This window comes from Crinia signifera, chromosome 5 (assembly GCF_055691185.1).
Source record: "Crinia signifera chromosome 5, ASM5569118v1, whole genome shotgun sequence".
NCBI lineage: Eukaryota > Metazoa > Chordata > Amphibia > Anura > Myobatrachidae > Crinia > Crinia signifera.
Window position 1 is genome coordinate 166,170,617 of NC_139221.1, and position 25,962 is coordinate 166,196,578.

A 25,962-nucleotide genomic window follows, 5' to 3' on the forward strand; every position below is an offset into this window, starting at 1 on the left:
TTAATACTGTAGCTCAAACTTTACTTAGTACGGTTTGTAATATAATCAGAAATGTTTTAATACACAATTCATTTTTTTAATGATTTTATTCAGTTCTATTTTTCTAACTTTAGCCTTCTGTCTAATCTATACATGGAATGACAATAACTACTTTATTCAGGTTTTAAACTGAGATGTACATTTTAAAATAATTTAAAAATTGTATCTGAAAAACATTTGAATATTTCTACAATAAAGGCCTACAAATCCTTAAACAACCAAAAACAAAAGGTTTTAACAGTAATGTGAGACCTCAAGATGCTGTAGATAGAATAGACTCAAGAAAATTATTTAAAAAGTATAAATAAGAAACGTTTGCAAAATGATATAGGGCGGTATTCAATGAGCCTGATTCGCCATGTTTTTATGGTGAATTTGTGCTGTTTGGCGAATTTTTGACTAAAACGGTGAATCACCCTATTCAATGACCAGATGGCGAATACATTTGAAGGTTTTTTTAGCCATGATTCACCGAGTAGCAATCGCTATCTTTTTATGGTGAAGTGGAATGTGAACTTTTAAAATAAAGTGTTTTGTTTTTTACATTTGGTGTAAAAAAATCAGGAATTTTATTCTGAGGAGGGGCATGCTATTTTTATTCATGTGCTGTAAGCACATAAGCACATGAATATATATTTAATTTAAAAAAATATATATATATTTTTTTTTACACAGCAGCCAGCAGGGGGCGCCGGAGCCGAACCGCTCATTAGATATTCATATATTCACTTCACCCGATCATTACATATTCATGATCGGGTGTAGTGAATATGCCCGGTCCCCTGCTGGCACCCCTGGGGGCCAGCCTGTGCTGCCTGGCACCCGGGGAGCCCACCTCCCCCCCACAAACGTTCTGGGGCAGGCAGAGAGACTTCCATCTCTCTGCCTGCCACCGTCCTCAGGCTCCCTGCGGCGTTCGCCGCAGGAGCTCATATTCGCCGGTCAGGGGCAGCGAGCCCCTGACTCGTTGATTACCAGAGCCGGCGAGGCTCCGGAACGTGGCGAATGTGCAGCGAATCCTAAACAGGATTCGCTGCACCTCGCCGGTATTCACATTGAATACCGCCCATAATCTGAATGCATGATTTAACACAGATTCATTTTTGGCAGTATCACTGATAAATATTCCAATATTATGTTTTATGCCAACATGTCAGTAAAGTACCTAGTGTACAGCAGAAAATGGATGTGTTGTGTTAACAGCCATAACCATATCTGCGGTAAAGTCAAACCAACCCCCCCCCCCCCCCCACAAATTTAATAACACCAGATATAAACATTTAAAAGTTTGAGAATATTTCTCATAATTTGGAATACAGGTTGATTATTCCTTATCCAAATTATTCCGAAAACCATAGTCCTGTATGTGCAAGGGCATGTTTGCTTGGCATTCAAATTCAGTGTCTGGCATAGTACACAAACTTTGTTTCATTATTTAAAACCTTGTTTCATGCACAAATAAAATATATTTGTATTTTATGTGTTTGATGTGCTTATACATCATAAATGCAAGATACCTCAAGATACCTCATTCAAATATAAAAATATTCCAAAATACTGAATAATCCATTATCCAAAATTCTTTTTTTGGATAAGGGATACTCAACCTGTACAATAAATAATAAAAAACACATATTCTAACGTTAGTGCTAACTTTCAGCATCTCCCAACTGAATAATTGAAAGTGAGGAACCAGATACATGTTTTAAATGTTTGTTTCAACTATTATTAATCATGGATTGTTTCTTGAAACAAAAAAAATACCTCTAATTCTGCAATATTCATGCACGCTTTCTTGGAGTACTTCAGGAAATCCTGTAAAATTATAAAAAGAAAAAATAATTAAAAAACTAGATAAAACCTTCAGGGTCATGTGTTATGGCTCATATACAACCAGACTGATTTCCTTTGTACATCATTTTAATGGTTAGGGACTTTTTTGTATTCTACCTTAAGGAATTACTTAAATACCTGTACATTTGCAGCATATTGGGCACATATTTGTTTTCACTTGTGAGGTTATATTCCCCTTCTCCCACAAAAAAGCCATCTACTTTAGCCACTGTTTGTGGGCCACCACCTCTCTGCGGCACAGTAGACTCTGTGCATATGAAGGTCTATGGAGACATAGCACCAGCCAAGTTCCTGGCAACTAATCTATCGCACATTAAAGGTCTATGGAAACAGAGTCCTCCAACATTCCAGTGACTAATGTGCATGTGCATCACCTTGAAAATGGCCTCTCCACCAGTTCTCAAGTTATTTTTGCTTCAGCAGCAGCAATGTTGACATGGACATTTGTAAAGGTAAGAAATTAAACGCGCTGGGTGTACATTATGGGTCCCTATGGAACCAGGAGCCCATGTACATAGCACACACTGCAACAATTAGAGATACACCTTTGCACTAGCTCATGTCATAGTTTCGGCATTATACAGAATATGAAAGCAATGCTATAGTATGCTACTTAATTACGTATATGTGGGAAGACCAAAGTGAAAAGAAAAAATTCCAGGTGCGCTACAAACTGATACACATCAGAAAATATATATAGGGGCAGCAATTTGACAAAAGGGCAGTTGGCAAAGTGAACATGCAACAACAAGCGCAGTATGAAACATGACACAGAAGGCAAAACTCATGGTTGATATTATGTTTATTGCATTCATTTGTTCACATACAAATTAGTACTTCCTTACTTCCTTCCATTTTAAAACATACATTTTGGATTGATAACTTTGCTTTTCTTCAGTCTTATTATAAAACTTACCTTTAAAAGTAGCTGGTATTTCATAATTCTTTGTACAGGTTTTATAAGCAAATCTGTTAGTTGAAGTCGATGGCCCAGACGCTGTTTCAAGTCCTAGTAGGTGTTAAAATATACAGATAAATACATTTTAAAAATCCAGTCATGTATTCGAAGCTATGAAACAATAAGAATACATTGAAGGTTAAAAGGTTCAAAAAGGTTCAAAAGGTTGACAAAACAATGGCCAACACACAAATGATTGACAAAAGTTAAATTGCTTTTTTTCTCAACTTTCATTTGATTTAGTAAGTTTAATTTATATAGCGCACTTTCTCCAACAGGACTCAAGGCGCTACTATCCACAAGGCTTATGTACAATAGTAAGCTGTGCCTTACATTGATGAAGCAGAGTGAGGCACCTTGCACGAAGTGTGGCAAACTAGATCTAAAAGTTTTGTTATACAGTATCACTAACTGGGTGCCTCGGGGTTGGTGGCCTACAACCAACTAAAGTAATTTATTGTCACTGTAATAAACAAAACCAGGGCTTGTGGCTTCCAACCATACAATATGTAGACAAACAGAAGTGAATATTTTCCATCAACACATAAATGAATAGACATAAGAATGATGTTTAAAAACAATTTACTTAATTTTCAATAAAGAAAAACAATTCTGATATACTAGGGCAAAATGACTAAAAAAAGTTTGTGAGCCACTGCCTTAAAGAAACAATTAACATTGAAACAATCAACATTAAACCATCATAATTTTTTTTTTTTTTTTACATATTTGCTGTAATTTGTTAGCTTCTGAGCCTACTTAAACATTTTTAGGGCTAGTACTTCCCAACATCAATATCCTAAATAATTTTTGCAGCATCCACACAAATTATACTTTTGCATTTTTCTCTATTTGCATGCTTTTAAAAAGTCATGGCATGACCACAGGATCAAAGTGATTACGTATTCAACTCTCCCTCTGACTGACAGCATCTGTGACAGAGGACTTTTACCCCTCCTTATTGGAACCCCTTTAGTGCTAAGATCACTGTTTTTGACTATTACCTTTATTATTTAAATTGATCCTGGACCACCAACCCAGGGCACCCCTGCAAGTACCCCAAGGCACCTGGGGTGCCAGGGCACCAAACTGTGTGCCCTGGCACCCCAGGTGCCTTGGAGTACTTGCAGGGGTGCCCTGGGTTGGTGGTCCAGGATCAATTTAAATAATGAATGTTAAATGTAATAGTAAAAAACAGTGCTTGTGGCTTCTAATCATAATATATGTGAACAAACAGAAGCAAATCCCATCAATCACCTACATGAAGTATAAACACAATTTACTTAATTTTACATTATAAAAATATACAATAAGAAACTTATGGCCTATGGGTGTCAAGAATTCTGATACTCCAGGGCATCGTGAATTCAAAAAGTTTGGGAACCATTTGCTTAGATTAATATTAATACTATGGGCAAATGCGACAATATATATAGGATAGTTCAGATTTTAAGCTTTTATATGAATTTTTCTTTCAAATGGAGCCACCCTTATATATGCTTCGTATGGCACTTGTCCCAGTAAAGCATCGCGGAGTGCCTGGATTCATGGTGGCGCAATACGGCGAATGGCATTACTTATGAGTGCAATACCAGCAATGATCCACCAGATGTCTCTCTTTAAAATCACCACTGCGCATATGTCAGATGTCTAATTCAATACTATAGTATAGTGAAAGAATCCACATAACGCATGGGTGAAGCTTCCAATGAAATGCACCATAGCACAAGTACTACTTTACTGTACTGTACAGTATGTTAAATAGGCATGTTTTCTCAGAAAATACTATTGCATAGGTGTGTGTGTGTCTCATTAAGCTATTTATAATGGGCTATGGGGGATAAGTGAGCAAGAATACAGTATGGTTAAAGTGCATACTGTTGCAGGCCAGACTGGTTTTAACAAAAAGGCTTCATAGGAGCCCACATCTATGGAACTAGTGATGGCATAGTTTACACCTGTGTAAGGGCACTGCTGCACGTGCATCTCATATCGCTACACTAGTTAAACACAGAACTACGCTACTCTATGAATGACATTGATGTAGTTGTGCTCTGACTCTGGTAAAGTGTAATATTAATTAAATACCTGTGTGGGATTGATCTCACACAATGAAAAGAGATTTCACACCGTAGAGCACAATCATCTTACACAAATAAAGAATGCTTAAGGTAAAGACTACACATTTTAAGTGTTGTCATTAAATCAAAATGTCCTGTCTTTTCACATGTTCCAGCCCTGGTCCTCAACCGTTTACATTTTCCTACTAGACTGTAAGCTCCTCAGAGCAGGGCCCACTTCCCTCCTGTTGTCAAAGCCCTCTTCTCTTCACATTTCACTCACAGCTCTCCTATACTCAAACACTCAGCAACCATCTTCGTCTACATACTCAACTCCATCTTTGGCCACCAGCCCCTAGTAGTACATTGATCAAGTCCTCACTACTTACATTTAAGCTGTAATGTGTATTGAAATGTGGCGCTCTTTCTAACTGTACTCTATTTTTGTTATTTACTGTAATGCTACCTGTACGGTGCTGTGAAACACTAGTGGCGCCTTATAAATAAACTTATAATAATAATAATTTTCCAAGTCACCCAGCTGGTGCACTGTGTATCCATAAGTGTCACATTTTAAAATTCACAGGTGACCTGGAAATCATGAACCGTTAGGGACACTGAGGACCAGAGTTGAGAACCACTGACATAGTGCATCTTTCAGACCGCACTGAAAAAACTGTATTTTGCCGATTTTTAACCATTGTAAAATGGTAATATGTGCGATCTGAGTGATTTTACCATTTAAAAAAAAAAAAAAAAAATACCTTTTTTGGAAATGGTAAAAAAGCAGGGTCCTACCCATTTCAGACCCTTTTTTTTTTTTGCTGTCTGAACGGGTCTGAAACGGTACCTAGGCAGCTGAGAGCACTATTGGTCCACAGCGCAGTGCATAGTTAATGAGCCGGCTGCTCATTACACATGTACATATGTAATTAGCCACTCATTACATATGTAATGAGCGTCCGACTCATTAAATATGCACTGCGCTGGCTCAGAGCGGACCAGCTAATGCTCAGTGTCAGACCCCTTACCCTTACCCTTCCAGCGCCCTGCAGCTCACCTCCCTGCCTGCAGTGCGGGAGCTCCTGCTGGCAGTCTAGGTGCGGATTCTGGTGCCTGATCCTCAGAAGAGGTCACTGCCCAGCGCATCTCCGGGATGTCTCATGCTGCTTTCACACGCAAACCTGCTTTAGACCAGGTAATTACATGCGATGTGAAATGGGTTAAACTTGCTCTGACCGGTTTAAAAAAAACATTTTAAATACCTGGTCTAAGCAGGTTTTGCGGTGTGAAAGCAGCATAAACAATGTCAAAACTTGCAGCCAAAGGGAGTCAAAGCTCTTAAGTTGTGTCTCACTCTAAAAGAGGTCGCACAAATTAGAACTTTCATGAGTCCATTTGAATAAGGGACAATGGGGTACAAGCATGAAGCAGTGACAAGGGAAGAGAAGTATGCGCGTGGAGTAGTATAAATGTTACTTTAATGTTGATTGGTTGCCATGAGTAACTTTTCCACTCATCATTACTTCATACATCCACCCCAGGCATGTCCAAACTCTGTCCCCCTCCAGTTGTTGTGAAACTACAAGTCCCATCATGCCTTGCCACAGTTTTGCTAGTAAGGGATGCTAAAACTATGGCAAGGCATCATGGGATGTGTAGTTTTGCAACAGCTGGAGGGCCACAGTTTGGACATGCCTGATCTACCCTAATATTTCTAAACTAGTTCACCCCTTTTGTACTAAAGATTAGTAGAGACTCATCCTGATTATGTACATTGCAAGTGCAAAGGAAAAGCATCACACGCATTCTAAAATGGACTTCTAACGTGGGAAAAAAAACACATAAAAGGCAAGCAGCAGGCACTAGATCTGTGCAGGATGTGTGGATTCATAATGAAACGTGACAGGAGCATGATAAAGGTCATAAGGCAAAGAAGGTGGCCGCAGCAACTAATCAGGTCTAGTTATAAATTACATGGGCTGTAGTTAATAAATTATAGCTAGAAGCTGATTGGTTTAGATGTAAATGTTTGATAAAAAGGTAGATCATTATACCTTTTATCAAACTAGTACTTTCATGCAATTTCAATTAAAAACAAAAAGAAAATAACATTGGTGGATTTTCTGTACTCTGTGAATGAGATAAACAAATAAAACCATTTCTAATAAATTAAAACTTAAAAAAAAAATACACTATTGCTAAAGTTGTTCAAACATTCCTTCTTGTCATGCCAGGTCCCCTGCAAAGTCGCTTGTCTGTATTTTCCACACAAATGTGCATCTTAATAACAATGTGATATGACTAAACCACTTCATGAAACTGCAGGATTCTGAATCTCTATTCAGAATCCTGCATATTATTTCTTATCAAGTACCATGGTTTCTTGTATCAAATAAGTCCAAGCAATCTCAATATTCAGTTTATTCCCATCTCATTCTTGTAAAAAAGAAGCAAGACAGACCCTTGGCATGGCTCACTCTCGAATAATGCCTTGCACTTCATGGTGCATTGAGACTAGGTGTATTAGGACACAAATGTATAGTCTGTGTAACTATTGTGAAAATAAATGGCTGATATTGACTAAAGAAGATGGACACAGGGCAGGCGTGAGAAAAAACATCAGTGAAGAGGCTAAAGGTACATTATGTATAACACATTATATTTTTAACCCTCCCAAGACCAGCAGATTAAAACACAGCAGAAAATACTACATTTTAACAACTTTTAACTGGCAATTCCAAACAACTTTGAAAGTTTTAACATATCATACATTAAGAAAAAATTATCTTTTACTTACCTCAAAATAGGTGTCAATGTATTCAGAAACAATATGCTCAGACTTTGGTTTGTTTTGGCAGTAAATTATGTACATATGTAACCTTCTCTCCTGTAGAAGATAAGACAATATATAAGAATGAGCAGAATAATACTGGAGTAAAATAAAAAAGTAAACTTATGCTATGAGGTCATGTTTAGCCTTGAATGCAACAAGTAAAAAATGCCCACAGGAACTCACAGGGGATTTTATTTTGTTAGAGACACTCCAGCTCTCCTACAGTAGGAACTACAGTTTGAAATCAAAACAGGTTTGGTGAGAGTAGGAAAGAGGAAAGGTAAGGCAGGAGGAGAGGATAAAGGTAAGTGGAAGGTGAAAACTGCTACTGCTGCAGATAAAGAGGGGGGGAAATAACACAAAATACCCCTGTACAATGACTAGGACAGTGTCTACTTCTGGCAATACAGGCTTTACAAATTTCATAGGCAGATGGGTAAGAGATGGCCATCCTGAGTAACCTAAAGGTTACTCAGATGACAAAAGATCAAGCAGAATGATCTGATGATGTGCCTTGAGATGCATCTGCACCTTATGGAAGAAGTCAGGAGGGTTCTACTTATACCAGATGCCTCCAGTGAATTTGCATATGAGCTGTGCCTACACATCATCTTCCAACCCACCACTCTGTAATATGGAAAATCTGTAGTAACTAGGATTACTAATATCTAAGAATTCTTCGAGTACCCGGGCAACAGTTGGGTTGGTGGAAACAGAGACAGTAACTGAAAATTCAACTGTAGATTCATGGCATCACTAGCGTGACTAGATACTAGGAAAAAAATTACGGTACCCTGAATGTGTATCAAGAAAGGCAATGAGATCCAACTATGGAAGACCCCACTGTTAAACTGTATGTTGGGAGGACCACTGCAGCATACCTCCCAACATTACCCTTTCCAGGAGGGACACATTGCCATTCACCTGTGGTGAAACACCTTTCTTATCAATTAACTAGTTCAACACAGATGATGGTAATCATACATTAAGAAGAAAGTCCAGGAGCAGAGCATTGTGTCCCTCCTGGAGAGGGTCATGTTGGGAGGTATACTGCATTGAAAGACCACTACCATGGAGAAACTTGGTTTCATTTCTACTAGTTATTTACAGTATATGGCATACACAGATCCCGCATCACTTTACATAGAGTCACACCAGTCCCTGCCCCAGTGAATCTTACAATCAATATTTATTTATTAACAGTTTCTTAAATAGCGCAGCATATTTCATTGCGCTTTACAGTGTTAAAAAAACCTGGGTATTTAAAAGTCAAAAAGGTAGACGAGCCCTGCTTGTTAGCTTATAATAATAATAATAATAATAATAATAATAATAATTATTATTTATATAGCACTTTTCTCCCAATAGGACGGAAAGTACTTTACATTTTCCTTTACAGCACACTAAACAAAACAAGCTTAACAATGGATATTTGTGAAATGCTAAGGAAAGTCTTGAGTCTATTTTTGAAGGATTCTACAGTGGGGGCCTCTCGCACTGTGCAGGGAAGAGTTCCAGAGTCGGAGCCACAAAGCCTAAAGCTCTACCCCAAGATGAGATCAAGCAGATTCTAGGCACTTTTAATAATCCATCATCTGCAGATCGCAGTAATCAATATGGGCAGTAAGGAATCATAAACTGCTTCAATGTATAGATTTACTACCACATGTACATGCACACACATTTATGCTAGGCTTAATTATGTTGGGAACCGATTAACCTACTAGTATAATTTTGGATTGTAGGGGGAAACTGGAGTACCAAGAGAAAATCCATACAAGCACGGGCAGATTATACAAACTCCCCACATTGTCATGGTGGGAATTGAACCCTTGATCTCAGTGCTGTGAGCAGTAATGGTAACCATTACACTGTCCATGCTGCCCATGGTTTTGTTGACCAAGTCCATATTTCAATTTCCCACTACACGTATAAACACTACTAAGAGTGCTGGAAGGTCTCTGCCAAGGAACCGATTTTTTCTGCCTTCGCCAATGTAGCTTTACTTATTGTGCCTTAAAGATAACTTGCACGATAAGATCACATAACATACACCAATGGAGAGACTGACAAGTGCTGTCAAACAGAAGGAGAAAATAGAGAGGAGAGAGATGCCAGGCATCCCCTCCAATTTTGGTGAATTACCCACTAAAACTCAGAGATAGGGATTTATCGCTAAGTACCAAAATTCTGTTTTTACTCTCCTGTGTCCATAGGGAATGCTGGAGTCTCTGAATACAATGGGGTATAGATGGGAGATTAGGGGAGCCAGCACTTTAAATCTTAATGTTTGTGACTGGCTCCACCCCTTCTATGCCCCTCCACAGACCAGTTAGGAAACTGTGCTCCGAGGAGAGACGGCAAAAACGAACACCTGCGGAGCAGAGCGGAAAGATATCTGCAAAGAGACATCTGGAAAATATGATCATCAGAAACACACATACAGTACATATATGCAATAACATAAAGTTAAGGGACTGTAAGGCGATTACAACTAGGTGCTAATTACACCCTGAAACCAGGTACTACACCTGGCAACCAGGGGCACCTACCCACCTCAGGAAGAGAGCAGCGCAGGGTGGGTGTCCAACATCTGCTATGGACTCAGAGAAAGGGATTTATTGGTAAGTACCAAAATCATGTTTTCTCTTTTATCTATATGGGATGCTGGAGTCTCTGAATACATTGGGGATGTCCCAAAGCTTCTCATATGGGCAGGAGTGCACTGAGAATCTTGCAAAATTGCACGGCAAAACAGATTTAAAGTCAAATATGTCAAAGCCATAAAACATTATGCAAATGTGTCAAACATTGTACCGCCTAAGATGCAGTACAACACCACAGCAACTTAGACATCTTATGGGAAGCTGGCCAAGAGGACCCACCAACAAGTAGAATGAGCCATCACAGAGGCTGGAAAAGGCTGAGATATTGCAATACTTATGAATTTCTAGCCTAAGTAGTGAGCCTCAGAGGCCAACCAAGCTTATACACATAGGGCAGTGAATGGCAATGTGCAGCGAATCCTGTTTAGGATTCACTGCACAGTCGCCGTGTTCCGGAGGGCTGGAGCATTCACTGCGAGCCCTCCCTGTCGCTGTATTCAATGCCGCAGGGGCTTGCTGCCCCTGACGGCGATTTTTAACGAGCCGGGGGACAGCGGCAGGCAGGGAGATGGAAGCCTCCCTGCCTGCACCGGACACAGTGGGACAGAAGCAGGGCTCCCAAAGACACAGGAAGCAGAAACTGGCCCCTGGGAGAGCTGGCAGGGGACTGAGGTAGGGAGCCGCTGCACTGCTCCCGCTAGGCATATGTAATGAGCGGGAGCAGTGAATATATGAATATCTAATGAGCGTCTCTCGGCCCCCTGCTGGCTGTTGTGTGCAGTAAGTACATGAAAAAAATAGCATGCCCCTTCACAGAAAAAAAAATACAGATTTTTTGACACCAAATTAAAAAAAAAAATCTTTATTTTAAAAGATCACAGTTCAGTTCACCATAAAAAGATGGCGATTGCTAAATGGTGACACACGGCGAAAATCACTAAGAAAGCAATTCGCCATCTGATCACTGAATGCACTCACGGTGAATCACATTGAAAACCCATTGAAAAACCACAGCTAATTACGGCGACCATCAGACGGCGAATTGTCCGTCATTCACTGTTCGCCGTCAGCGAATAGGGAAAATCAGTTTTTCAGTAAAAATATTCACCTTAGAGCACGAAAATAGCACACATTCGCCGTAGAACATGGCGAATCAGCCTCATTGAATACTGCCCATAATCAAGGACAAGATAGCGAGATGTTGGAGAATCCCCAGATAAAATAGTAATCACAATAGGTTGGGTGATGTAAATTGGAGAAACAACTCTCGGCAGAAAAGCCGAATAAGTACAAAGCCTTGCCATGTTCACATGCAAGATGAGATAAGGATAACGACACGACAGAGCCCCCAACTTAGACACACTTCTTGCACAAGCCAGAGTAAACAGCAAGGCTGCGTTACACAACAGGTATGTAAGGTCGGCAGACTGCAAAACTGCATGCCAAATCAAGATGCCAAGGAAAAGCTTTAGATAAAAGCTACCCTAAAGGAATGCATAGATAGTCCAGCTTCAAACTAGACTGAAGAAGCCAGTAGCAAGAAACCAAATGGCAGGTGAAGTATGCTTTCTAAATGCAATGGAAAGGCTGGAAAATAGCAACATGTATTCTCTCAACCATGGAAGGGATAACCACAACAGGATCCCGCTCTTCCTTTATGGGAACAAAACTCTAGTCTCCTGTACACAATGCTAGACACCTAATATGGTGAGCTTTAAAATCTTCCTTGGTCTCATTACTGTTCGTTGAACAGACCAGCTGTCAAAAAGTATTTGCCAGAAATCATAATGAACCAAACATACTGTACCTTGTTGAGCAAAGAGGCAGTATCCCAGGTTCGTCCGGGAGCATAATGGGCAGATCTGCAAACCCAGACTTTTGATGCTAGTCTGAAGTAACAAGGATGATACAGCCCCCTTTATTTTTCCCTCATAAGAGGAAAGACATAAGGACCAGAAATGGAAGATAATGCCTAAGATAACTGGCAAGACCACAAACTGACAATGCATCCACTGTCAGAGCCCTTGGATGTCAGATTCTGGAGAATATTGCAAGCGCAAAGTGAGATAATACTGCTAAACCAAAGTGAGGAGGACCCCACTGATCCTCCTAGATGCTGGTGAATAATCCACTCTCTAGCAAGATGTTATCTGGTGTGAGGACAACCTTCGAACAGTCAAACACTACTGAAAGTGTCAAGAGCTTAATTTTGTTTCCACTGGCTCTATATAGATGCCACTGCCGTGAAGAAGTCTGACTGGACTTGATGGGCATCCCTTAGAAAAGAGGAGCTTCCTGACACAATGTGCTGCAAGTACTCCTAGTTCCAGGAGATTAACTAGCAAGGTGGGATCCTGAAGATTTCCCTTGTCTGGTACGGGTGCACAGATTGTGCTGTACAACCAACACCAGAGGAAAGTCCTCAACTGAGTAGATTTTGGACCAGTTTATGAAAGAAGGAGGGATCCCCTCCATTTGGAAAAAAGATCACATAGGGAAAGCCTGGAATGAAATTAGCTATACAGTGAGGCCCTATTTAAGGCCAAACTCCTAGAAATCGAATAGACAACCACAGAGACAACTGTTCCACAGGGCACTGAGAATCAAATTCCTTGTCCACCAGGAGATTATCATTCCCAAATTACACACTCAGAACTGAATTCTCTGGGTAGCCATAATAGTCAGGAAAAACATCATCAACCCACTTAATAAGTGGTGTGCCAACAGAAAGCATACATGTAATTTCCCTCTAAAAAAAACCTAGAGTAGATTATCCAGATATGGGATTAAAATTACCACCTGAGTCCACAGATGACCAAACACTGTGACCAAGAATAACACCTTAGAAGCAGTGAAAAGGCCAAACAAAACGCATGAAGGAGGACAAGAGCACTATGAATCAACGTCACTCAAGATGAAATCTTCCAAATGGAAATAAGGAGGAAGGGGTCATAGATACATATATTGACACTAGGAACTCCCCCGACCCCGATTCTAACCCACACCTCCAGAAGAGACTGTGAAGTGGACACATACTTTATACTTTGAACTTGAAAACCCCTGTGTTAGGTGCAGAACAGGTGTAGCCAAGGTTAAAGGATTGGAGACTTTAAAAGAGTGCCATAGGACCCAAAACTCTTGACTCCAACCACCTGGAAATTGGGTTGTTTGAGAATTAACGAGGTAGAAAACCCTTTACTGCCCTTGTACCTTATGTAATGAGATACTTGAGTAATTGTTTGGGGAAACTGTAGGTTTGAGGAAACTGTAAGGATACCTACTCCCACTGTGGGATTCACTAGTTAATAGGGAAAACCCTAATATGGAGGGCTTCCTGGGGTCTGCGATAAGATTGGCAGTCATTAATGTACATATAGTACTCAAAAAACGGGCCTCTAAAGATGATCTTATTATTGAATAATCCAGATAGGATGCAAGTAGGCTATTTCCTGAAAACGGAATTCCTCCAACAATGTAGGGTGAAGAGTCACTCCTGCCAAGTAACAATATAAAAATACAAGTATATGTACATACTGTATATACATATTAACTACACATGTATTTTAATATGCCAATGTCCTATCCAGCTTACACTAGTTGGAGCGGACGGATCCTATTGCTGGGCAGTAAATGGAGTTCTACATTAAGTTGAAATGTCCTCCACTAAACAGGGGAGAGGTCTGCAATCCACTATACTGATGACTGAAGTTACTCTTAACCTCCTCCATTCTCCCTGATCAGGAAGGGAGAATGGTATATGAAAAGCAATGTCAGAGATGATCCGATAACTGCCATTTTATACTACCACCTAATAAGAAAAGCTGTCCCTGGAAGGGATGCGGTCATTTGGTCTACTGCATTATGGTCGACAGTCATTAGGTCGAATCCATTAGGTCGACATGCTAAAAGGTCGACATGACTCTAGGTCGACATGGGAAAAGGTCGACATGATTCTAGTTCGAAAGGTCATTAGTTCGACAAGGTCATTAGTTCGACATTGTCTATGTCGACATTCACAAGGTCGACATGGAGTTTTTCACTGTTTTTTGAGCCAACATGTGCCGACAGGCGGTATTTCATGCCCTACCATCCACTAGGGCGTGGTGGGAGAATAAAATAGCGTGCCGAGCGTAGCGAGGCACCGTGCCCGACGCATTGCGAGCGCAGCGAGCGATGCGAGGGGATGCAGTGCACTTTAAACTGTGTCCATGTCGACTGTGTTGACATTCAGGTAAAAAAAACAGTGAAAAACCCCATGTCGACCTTGTGAATGTCGACATAGACAATGTCGAACTAATGACCTTGTCGAACTAATGACCTGTCGAACTAATGACCTTTCAACCTAGAATCATGTCGACCTTTTCCCATGTCGACCTAGAGTCATGTCGACCTTTTAGCATGTCGACCTAATGGATTCGACCTAATGACTTTCGACCATAATGCAATAGACCAAATGATCCCAACCCCCCTGGAAGTAGAAGTATATGCAGCTCCTTACAGCATCCAAGTTTTAATGAAGTGGGCAGCCCTGTATCAAAGGAACGCTCAATGTGACTCATGTGCTCTACCCCAGTTTCACACAGGAGTGAAAAGTTCTGAACACTGGAGGCATAGAAGTAACTTAGAATCAGAATCAGCTTTATTGGCCAGGTATACTTGCGTATACTAGGAATTTGTTTTCGTTTTGTTGTGCAGCAGCCAGGTAGGTAACAAGTAAACAGAACACAGTATTAACAATAAACAATATAAACACCTCTGAGACACATAATAGCGATCTTTAAAAGAACCAGTGAACTACAGACTGCACCACACAGAATAAGTTTCAAACATCTCTCCCTTCTCTAGCCTAAAAGCCGGCTGGGAAGAGAGATTTGACCTGACTCCTCTAGAGTTAAAATCTGAGAAGACACATAATCAACAGCACAAGCTGAAAAATACCTCCGTGTTTGTTCTAAAGCCCCATACACACGGTGAGATAGTGGCTAATGGCCAATTATGACTAAGCAGTGGACACACTGGGAGATTTTGACTATCTAGTCAAAATATCCTGCCAAAGTTTCACCATTTGTACACCCTTTTACACTAGAGCGCTTTCGTAAACCCTAAAGGGACATACACACGTAGAGATGTGTGCTAAGCAATTTTGCTAAGCTGTTTAGGGTAGGTGATTTGCTTAAGCAAAAAAAGGCCGGGTAGTGGTTCAAAATGAGAGTTCTCGACCACTATCTCTCATTCTGTACACACAGAGATTTGCAGTCACTTGCTAAGCAATTTGACTAGATTTTGACTGCATGCACTGACTTAGTTAGCAGGAGATATTTAATCACTCGGTGTATAAATGCGGAGAGATCTGTGCTTACTTTCTGCACAAAATCGCTCTGTGTGTATGCCTCTTAAGAACTGCCATATAACTGATTCACATCTATTACAAACATTACACTGAAAACACTGAGACAGGCTTATCTTCCTGTATTGCAGGAGTCTATGAGAATAGTTACAATTAACACAAAACTGTGAATATCCCTCAGAGTCCTATGAACACCCTCTTACAGGCTCAGTATGTAGGCAGTTTGGTGCATTAGCCTGAGATGGGATGCAGTTATAATCCCAGCGTTCAAAATCCTGACGCCGGAATTCCCACTCTTTCTCTGGGCTTCCACGACACCCATAGATGGAGAATAAATGGCGAGCGCAGAGAGCCCGCAAGGGGGGGCGATCCACGTCCTTGTCAGGGGGGGGGTCTATGGGGTTGACGATACACGTGGCGTTGGGATTTTGAACGCCGGGATTCCGACCGCTGGGATTTCGTATCAATCCCGACTGAGATAGCTATTGATACAGCTAAATTGTGAGTCACATTGCACTAACATATACACAGACAGGATACTTATATAAAGACACTGTCCTGAAAGGAGGGAAGCAATACAGGAGTGGGGAGCAAAATCACCCGCCCTAATGCTTTTAACAATGTAATACAATCCTTACCTTAAGTCATTATATATATCTATAGAATAGAACACACACACACACGTCAAGCAATGGCGGGGCAAGTAATGTCAGTTATAGTGATTATATGACTATAACATATAACAGGCTTTAACGATTTGAAACCTGTGGATATGATCCTTGTATCTCGCCTACTACAGCAGCATTTATCTCCCACCACATCGTACCCCTTTCAGTCTTCGTTTAACAGGTGGGACTGCCACAAATAGCAGGTGCCACTGTGGAGGAGAAACAGGGTACATGAAGTGCCTATTGATGAAAGAGAAATTAGCGTGATGAATGGTGTTGAAGGTGAGGCCATTGTGCTTGACAACACCGTTCACCCCCAGAACGGTGGAGGGGGCTTTGCCAGTGTTGTCGGAAACACAGCATGTGGGATCCATGCTCTAAAAGAAAACTTGCTGGAGACAGCTGAACCTGCTGACAAGGTATCAGGTGAGCTGTGATTCGGTTGTGTAACTAGTGTTCCCGCTAGGCTTCTTTTGCAGGGCACTGCGCCCTGCCTGTTATTTAGACCTCTGAATGCGCCCTGCCCTTTTTTGTGTAAGACTATGCGACCTCTCGCTGTCCACGGCCACACTGACATGCCGCGGAGAACTCCAGCTCTCCCTGCTGCGCCCCCGCTAGCTGCAAATATTAAGTATCACCAGAATGTATGTAGGAGGGACCGCAGCAGGAATGTCTGATTCCCTGCTGCAATCCATCCTGCCCCGCTCGCTGCCGCATCCCCCATAAGTTACTATGGGGGAAGCAAAGCTGCTCGATGTATCAACATCGGTCAGCATCGCAGTGGGTCCCGGGGCTACCGCCATTCTGAAATGGTGGTAGGCCATTGTAGCCTGAGTGCTACAGTCCACACTGCCGTCAGGGCTAGCCATGCATGCGCAGACCCCTGGCACCCGGTGAAGCAGAGCCCCTGTCCCTGCATCTCCAGGTTAATACAATCAGATGAAAGGATGCTGCCCTGATCGCATTGCAAAATGGGTCCCCATGTCATACTCAGCATGGCACTCTGCAGCTACTGTATGTGTAAATATTGTCCAGAGATAATCCCTGCTTGGCACTCAGGTGGAAACAAATATTTGTCAATAAGAAAAACTAGAAAAATTGATAAAAAAATAAATATATTGGAATTAGATCTTCTGTTCACCCCAGGCCAATATATTGTGTGCCATCATGTGTAATGGGCATTGCGGTGCGTGCCATTATGTGTAATGGGCATTGCAGTGCATGCCATTATGTGTAATGGGCATTGCAGTGCGTGCCATCATGTGTAATGGGCATTGCAGTGCGTGCTATTATGTGTAATGGGCATTGCGTTGCGTGCCATCATGTGTAATGAGCATTACTGTGCGTGCCATCATGTGTAATGGGCATTGCAGTGTGTGCCATCATGTGTAATGGGCATTGCAGTGCGTGCCATCATGTGTAATGAGCATTACTGTGCGTGCCATCATGTGTAATGGGCATTACGGTGTGTGGCATTATGTGTAATGGGCGTTATCCTGACGTAGTGGAGTTTTTTTGTACGTATATGAATTTTTTTTTTATTCTAATGTAAAGTTCTCATGTAAAATGTGCCCTCCCGATGCAAAAATGTGCCCTCCCGATGCAAAAATGTGCCCTCCCGATGCAAAAATGTGCCCTCCCGATGCAAAAATGTGCCCTCCCGATGCAAAAATGTGCCTTCCCGATGCAAAAATGTGCCCTCCCGATGCAAAAATGTGCCCTCCCGATGCAAAAATGTGCCCTCCCGATGCAAAAATGTGCCCTGCCCGGTGGTCAGCACCCTGCCCTAAATAAATCCTATAGTGAACATTGTGTAACTATGCAGTTGAATTGTCGTACACGACCATGCTCTCTAAAGGAAGTATTGTTTAGGTAACTAAAGACAATAGACACCTCCAGCTAATGCCTCCAGACAATTCAGTGTAGTCATTTTAGTTACTAAAGTATGCAATTACACCATAATGCAATTTAATTTTGATGTCATGAATTGCATAAACCAGCCTACCGCTTGTACTGAATACTTACATGCTTCACAAATAAAGATGCTAGCCTTTCTGGCTCTTCCAAACATTTTTCCAGTTCACCCAGGAAGAACCTGAGGGAAAATAGTATGCGTTATTGATTTTACATTAACATTAGATTTTATCCAGCTACAATACAGACAAATTCTCAGAAAATTAAGATTATTACATTTAATGTATTTTAATACAGTATTTTTATTTTTTATTTTAATATATAGGTTTGGTTTTACAGTCATGATGGAATGCTCCAAAGATTGCTAAGAACAAGTGCAATATTTCAGTTTAATGTGTACTAAATATAAACTTCCAGTATGTTATAAAACAAGCTCAGTATGCTGGGTAAAATCTTGTCACATTATGCAAGTTGCATATTATATATGAATAACGGAAATCATACATACTCTCTGTGCCAGTCATAAATTTGATGAATATTTCCAAAAATGATTTTATCTTTTCCTTTCATATCATCAGGAACTCCATCCTCCTTCATAAGTGCCATATATCCCTATGAAAAAAAAAAAAAAAAATGATGTCAGCAGTTAACATTAATTCCTAACATGAAATAACTTGTGTGTATAGTTCGTAAAATATGTCCTTTATTCTATATTTCACCAGTCTTTACTTTAACACACTAATGCTGGGTACACACTGGAGAGATTTCCACAGCCTTGATATAGTAAATGTGGCAGTGATGCGGGAGAACAATATAGGGCATACACACTGGCCATTATCGTGATATAAAAACAGAATTTGACGGCAGATAAGAACCACTTGGCCCATCTAGTCTGCCCCTTTTCTAAACATGTTACCTCAAACCATATTTGATTCTTATTTATTTGTAAGGCTATAAATATGCCCATCCCAAGCATGTTTAAATTGCTCTACTGTATTTAACTCTACCACGTCCGAAGGGAGGCTATTCCACTTTTCCACTACCCTTTCTGTGAAGTAATTTTTCCTCAAATTTCCCTTAAATCTTCCTCCCTCTAGTTTCAGTACATGTCCTCATGTTCTGTTGCTCCTCTTCCTGGGAAGAATGTCTCCCACCTGTCCCCTGTAGACATCTGAGCAATATAGACCCCAATTCGTACCACTTCCCTCACCATGCTTTAGGTTAGGGGTAGCCAACTCCAGTCCTCGAGAGCGACCAACAGTTAACATTTTCCATGTCTGCTCACAGAATCACAAGTGAAGTATTTAGCTCCACCTGTGGATATTTTAAAATGTGTCAGTCAGTTATGAGTTCACCTGTGTACATGTGAGGTGAGATGGAAAATGTGAACTGTTGGTAGCTCTCGAGGACTGGAGTTGGCTAACCCTGCTTTAGGTCAATCAATTTGCCACCAAACATTTCATATACTGTATACATACAAACCCTTAAAATCTTAAATAATTAGGAGTTACCTCAATCACATAGCCAAGGTCTCGAACATAATCTCTTTCCGTGTCAACTAATTCTTGCAACACGTAACTGGAAAAAGGATTGTGAAAATAACTGATGGGCTCATCACTAAACCATAAAGCTTAACACATTTTACTAATCAATTGAACTACGCAAGCTACAAAATGCAAGATAATGTAAATAATCATGTTTGAATTTTAAATATTTACACATTTATTAAATATCATATACCACAAGTGTTAGTAAGTTATCAAATGGAAAATTTATACTAGTAATCTATATGTGGCTTTGTTTTTCTTCATAAAGAAATCTGGCAATTCATAATAAATAAAATAATTATTTTCAAAATCAAAATATATTTGCAGAATACCCACACAGAAAGTACCAGTACACTAAATGAGTACTTTGTATACCTTTTAAACTAATTTCTTTAGTGTGTAAGAGAGAGAGAGAGAGAGAGAGAGAGAGAGAGAGAGAGAGAGAGAGAGAGAGAGAGAGAGAGAGAGAGAGAGAGAGAGAGAGAGAGGCATAGCCACTCATATTAGAAAGGACTTTTAACCTTTTTCACTCCGCCTGGCATCTTATTTGAACACAGCAAGTAATTCCATCGTTAGAGTACCCATAATATGTTAGCTTGCCAAATTAGTGATGCAATTAAGGTGCATATTTAAAGAAAAGAACCCTGGAGTGTAGCGCACAAACAGGGCTGCAAATCGATGTGGACACATATGTACCAGTAAGTGCAAAGCATACATTAGGCAATTTTCCCCACTAAATATTCCTTTTTTATTTTACCAGTCTGTATTACTGTGTTCTACTGCATGATAAAGGTCGTATTGCTGTTAAATTACACATTTTTTTAAATGGTCATTTAATCAGCATTCCAACACTGTATATATTATGCATATATTGTTTGCATAGTATATTAATTATCTATTATCGGTACGCGTCCTCAGACCTTTTCATACCCCCACTATCCACGTCGGCGTGGAGATGATTTTATATAGTGTGGCGAGCGCAGCGAGCCACCGAGCCCGAAGCGCGGCGAGCCCCGCAAAGGGACGCGTATACCTGTGAAGTTATGCGCGTCCCCTCACCACGCTTCGGGCTCGGTGGCTCGCTGCGTTCGCCACACTATATAAAATCAACTCCACACTGATGTGGATAGTGGGCTATGAAAAGGTCGGGGGACGTGTACCGCTTCGCTCGCCACGCTTCGGGTTGGCGTCAATAGTGGGGAGCCATTAACAATGGAGGGCCATTTCACCCATCAGGGGGGGGGGGGGGTGAGCTATTAAAATGGGGGGTTTTGGGGCTTTTCACATTTAATTCAATGTACAATTGGGTCTCAGGGACCATTTTACATTGATTCCAAAAATCGTCGATCGCATGCGATTTGGTTGGCATGCGGTCGATGCGATTTTTACGACCCAATCAAAATCGTGGGCGCCGTGCTAGGAAACAAGTACCTATTATTTTAATAACCTCTTGTATACATTTTTTTTTTTCAGTGGCACTCCAGAGAATTTTCCAGGTTATGATCCAGTGCACAGACTGGGAAACCCGGAATATTCTTGGGATGCCACTGCCTGCGCTCTCTCCATCCGGCCAGAACCACTGAGCTGAGCACTGAGATCTGATATCAGTGCTGCGCTCAGCTTCAGCAGCTGCCTGGCCCTTTCTCCTTCCCCCAGCTGAAGCAGACTGACAAAACCTCTTGGACACTTTGCAACTACACCCCCCTCTGACCAGGAAGATAATTTCTGTATATTACAGCAATTCTCAGAGAGAAATTGGATTGCTCTGTATCTTCTCAAGGATGATCGTGCTTATTTAAAAATTTTACTCATTTAAGTAAATTTAAGTAAATTTGCTTAAATCCCATTTATGCACCTGCAAGTTGTTACCTTCTACAATGTACTCTGAAATGTCATTACTCATTTTGCACAGAATGTACTTATCACCTCACAGGGACTTTGTCATGTGTCAGTGATCTATACATACCTGTTATAGATATGCATAGCCAATGGTTGACTTATAGTCTTTGCCAATGCCCCTTCTGGGTTTATTTCTGTAAATAAGGTGTATGCCACGTTTACTCCCCTATGTGCCATGTTTGGGATTGTCCCTACTGTAACAAACCAAGGGGTAGAAGATATAGGACATGTATGGCTAGCTTTAAAATGTGGAACCATTAAATGATGCCTTCTCAATGGGTTTTTGAAGGCAACATTTATCTTTTGAGAAAGTATTGGGTGAAAGTGGTGTGAAAAAATAATCTTAGACTGAAAAGTATGGGAATTTAATATACACTCTCCCAAAATTAAGACACACTTATGCTATACCTCTTGGTATTTGACTCGAGGTGTGGCTGGTTTTTAACATGATGGGGCTTTTTTGGGTACTTATGTAATATCTGGGCTCCTGTTTTTCTTATGAGACCGCGTCTGCTCGCCACGCTTCGGGCACGGTGGCTCGCTGCGCTCGCCACACTATATAAAATCAACTCCATGCGTAGTTGGATAGTAGGGGTATGAAAAAATGGGGTGCATTTAACATGGGAGCCCAGATAATACATAAGTACCCTTTTTTGTACTAGTGTGGGACAGAGGCACCACTATAGGGGCATGGAATGCACACTGTATCATCCTTAGATGAGTGAGACAGAAGTGTTGGCTCTTCTGCAAGGTGATATTCTATTGCAGCCCTCAGCACCTGTCACAGATAATGAGCCTGCACTGCATACAGCCCTGCCTTCAGAGTGTCCCTTTCAATTAGGTCACATTCCCTTTTCAGTCAACCGTGCCTCTGGCACACCTGGGGTGTGGGATAATATTCTCCCCGAAGGGAGGGGACAAGATGGAGCCTTTTTCTTCAATATTTGAATTTATTTATTTGATTCTGTAATTTTTCCTTGCAGAGACATTTTGTTTAATTTGAAATTTTACTGAACATTGTCCATACCTGTCTCCTGCAAGCACTTCTCCTTATAACTATAATTTATACCTTTATTGTTTTACTATTACTGTATAATTACTGAGCAATTTGTTTTCTTTTACTCAGAGACAAAGCCTAGCGCAGTCAAGCATGGATTAGGCATTCCATTATTGCACCTAGTACCTAGATGCAATTTAGCAGGCGATTTTCTGACGATTTGCATGCTATTCCATCCTTGCACACCCCCGCTAATCCAAGTTAGCCCGAAGCGTGGCGAGCTCAGCGAACCCCGCGAGGGGACGCGGTACGCGTCCTCCCGACCTGTTCATACCCCCCCTATCCACATTGGTGTGGAGTTTATTTTATAAAGCATGGCGAGCGCAGCGGGATCGTAAAACGATCCAGAAGCGTGGCGAGCGCACACGGATTACTTGACGTGTATTCCAATAGCATGCAAATCGGCAGGAAATAGCGGAAAATCGGCCGAACATCGGCCAATAAATCGCATCGCGGATCGAATCGGCAGCTAAATCGTATGCGATATCCTATGAGATTTAGATGAAATCGGGCGCTGTGATAATACACAAGTACCCTATAATGCCTTTACTAGTCTAAGGGGGGTATTCAATGTTGGGTCACGGCTATCAAGCTTGCCCGACAGACGTGACCCTGTCCTATTTTCGGTCTGCTTTACCGAGAATTTGCAGGCGGGATCAATGTCCCACCTGCTGCAAGATGAGTAGGGAGTGTGGCCGCGAGCTGCGGCCAGGTATCAGTGAGCTGCAGTTGGTAGCTCGTCACTTCCTGGCAGAATAAGTCTGACTGCTTGTGAAGTCGGGCTCGTTCTGCCGAGATCCCCTGTTCAATGCTGTCGGGGAAGACCCCATGTAGCCCCCTCCGGGAGATGGCTGCGGGAGATTGACTATCCCCCTAATTCTTTCAATATCTGCTATATTCAAATACAGTTTCTACATGCATGACTTGAATAAAAAAAAAGCTTTGTGCATCTTGTATCTCAACACATTCACAAATGGATGCAAGAATATTCAGAAAAGCCAACCGTGGGCATATCACACATGAACTGCAGTCAGTAAAGGCCCCCATACATTAGTCCGACTTGTCCTAAGTCGGACCTGATTTCACCCTGCAGCTCCCCGGGAGGGGGACACACGATTAGGCACTTGATATGCCAAAGTTTGCATATGATAAATCGCATGGATTTATCATATGCGGTCCCCGGGGAGCTGCAGGAGGAGGGAGCCGTGTGGGGGGGTCATCAGCGGGCGGGGGATGCCGGCTAATAGAGAGCCGAGCAGGGGAAGGCTGTATAGGGAGCCGGGCAGGAGGAAGGTGACAGCGGGAGCAGCGCGCCGGGCAGGGAGGATGACGCTGGCTGCCGGGCAGTGGCGGGAGCCGGGAGGAACACTAATAACTTGAAAAAAAAAAAGCCCATACAGAATGACTAGCAAGCCATTGATTGGCGGAGACCTCTCTCAGCCAATCGCTGATTGGCTGAGAGAGGTCTCCGCCAATCAATGGCTTGCTAGTCATCAGTATGGGCTCTTTTTTTCAAGTTAGTGTGTTCCTCCCGGCTCCCGCCGCTGCCCGGCAGCCAGCGTCATCCTCCCTGCCTGGCGCGCTGCTCCCGCTGTCACCCTCCTCCTGCCCGGCTCCCTATACAGCCTCCCCCTGCTCGGCTCTCTATAACCGGCATCCCCCGCCCGCTGTCATCCCCCGCACGGCTCCGGGGCTGGGCTGCACATAAAATTTAGCAAATCTTATGTGCAGCCCGTCCGACCTCCCGACCCCGATGCGCACGGGACCGCGCATCAGATCGGACGGGGTGTCTGCAAGTGCGATTTGGGCCGATTTCACGGCCCGATTCATCCGAATCGGGTGAAATCGTGCCCAAATCGCATAGTGTATGGGGGCCTTAACTTACACTGTGCCTATTTTTAGCTTATTATCGTAGGAAGATTGTTATACTCACACATCCCTACACTGCACAATCTGCCATCTGGAGGCAACACGCAGAAGCCACAGTACCCATTCTGCTGTCTTCCATGTTAAACTAAATCTGCTGCACAGTTTTTATATGTCATTTTGCAAGTGGGTTTTATAGATGCAAACACAGGGCTAATAGGCAACCAAACTAATATTGGGCTAAATACTGTATAACAGGCCAGAATACACTTATGGAATACTGAATTAGAAAATTCTAATAGCCAATTAGAATTTTATATTTGTTCATTAATTGGATTGTATTCTGGTTTTAACATAACCCTTGACTATTTTAAACATCAATATTTAAACTTTTAAATAATTACAAATTACAAAAAAGGTGTCAAACTTTAATCATAGAATTATCAAAAGTGGGTAAATTATAAATTTTCTTACTGTCGCCTTTTTAAGGAGCTGGATTTCTTTTCCTCCATTTCATCAATGGGAGAGGCTGAAGATAGGAGAGAAGTATCTGAAGGATTAAATGAGGGGCTACTACTGTCACCTTGGTCTACTTGAAGAAAACTTGGGCGATCTTCCAGAGCCTAAAAGATACCAATAAATTAAATGTAGTTATACTGTAATAATGAAATCCATTACAACAGAGACACTTAAATGTAAATGGGCGGTATTCAATGCCGCCGGCGAGGGGGTTAAACGGCAAGGGTGGCTTGTTTTAAGCAAGGATCGCCGAAAACAAGCCATCCTTGCTGTTTAACCACTGCGCTGGCACCTCGTCCAATTCAACGTGTCGTATGACAGCGAGGATTGCCCCAAACGGTGAGGTTCGCGGCTAATGCAAGGAGCCCGCTACATTTAGCCGCAAGCCTTGCCGTTTTGGAAGCCGCACACGCCGTTTCCACCTCGCTGTAAAAATACATTGAGGTGGAAACAGCGGATGCAGGGGGGTCTGTTGAATACTGAACGGCGAGCTGTGACGGCGATCAAACAACAACTGTTTCTCCTAGGATATCGAGCAGTATCATGAGGTCGATACTCACTAATACCTCTTTTCTATTTCTGCAAAGACCTGGGTTTCTGCCAGGTTAACCCATTTAGCGGCTGAGTTGGAAAAAAAAAAGTGTCGAAACACCCCATGGGTCCAATTATTGTGGAATCTAATCGGAAGAGCGTGCAGGGAGAGCTGTACCATCTCCAAGCACCAGCAGAACATAAAACCTGCACCCATGTGCAAAGCAAACAGCGCCCCGGCCCAGTAATAACCAATGTAGC

The 25,962-nt window shown here is 41.8% G+C and overlaps 1 protein-coding gene across 5 annotated transcripts in view; it reads right to left on the minus strand.

Moving 5' to 3' along the window:
* TRIO (trio Rho guanine nucleotide exchange factor) overlaps positions 1-25,962 on the minus strand; it is a 270,904-nt gene that overhangs the window by 86,260 nt on the left and 158,682 nt on the right. For all 5 annotated transcript variants that reach the window (XR_014474954.1, XM_083188252.1, XM_083188251.1 and 2 more), the window contains exons 38-44: positions 25,126-25,274; positions 19,794-19,860; positions 18,791-18,894; positions 18,394-18,463; positions 7,712-7,801; positions 2,810-2,902; positions 1,804-1,854 (exon numbers count right to left, since the gene is read on the minus strand). Coding sequence is in view for 4 of the 5 variants with exons in the window: in XM_083188252.1 (XP_083044378.1) it covers positions 1,804-1,854; positions 2,810-2,902; positions 7,712-7,801; positions 18,394-18,463; positions 18,791-18,894; positions 19,794-19,860; positions 25,126-25,274 (624 nt within the window). In the remaining variant the exon portion in view is untranslated. The remainder of the gene's footprint in view (positions 1-1,803; positions 1,855-2,809; positions 2,903-7,711; positions 7,802-18,393; positions 18,464-18,790; positions 18,895-19,793; positions 19,861-25,125; positions 25,275-25,962) is intronic.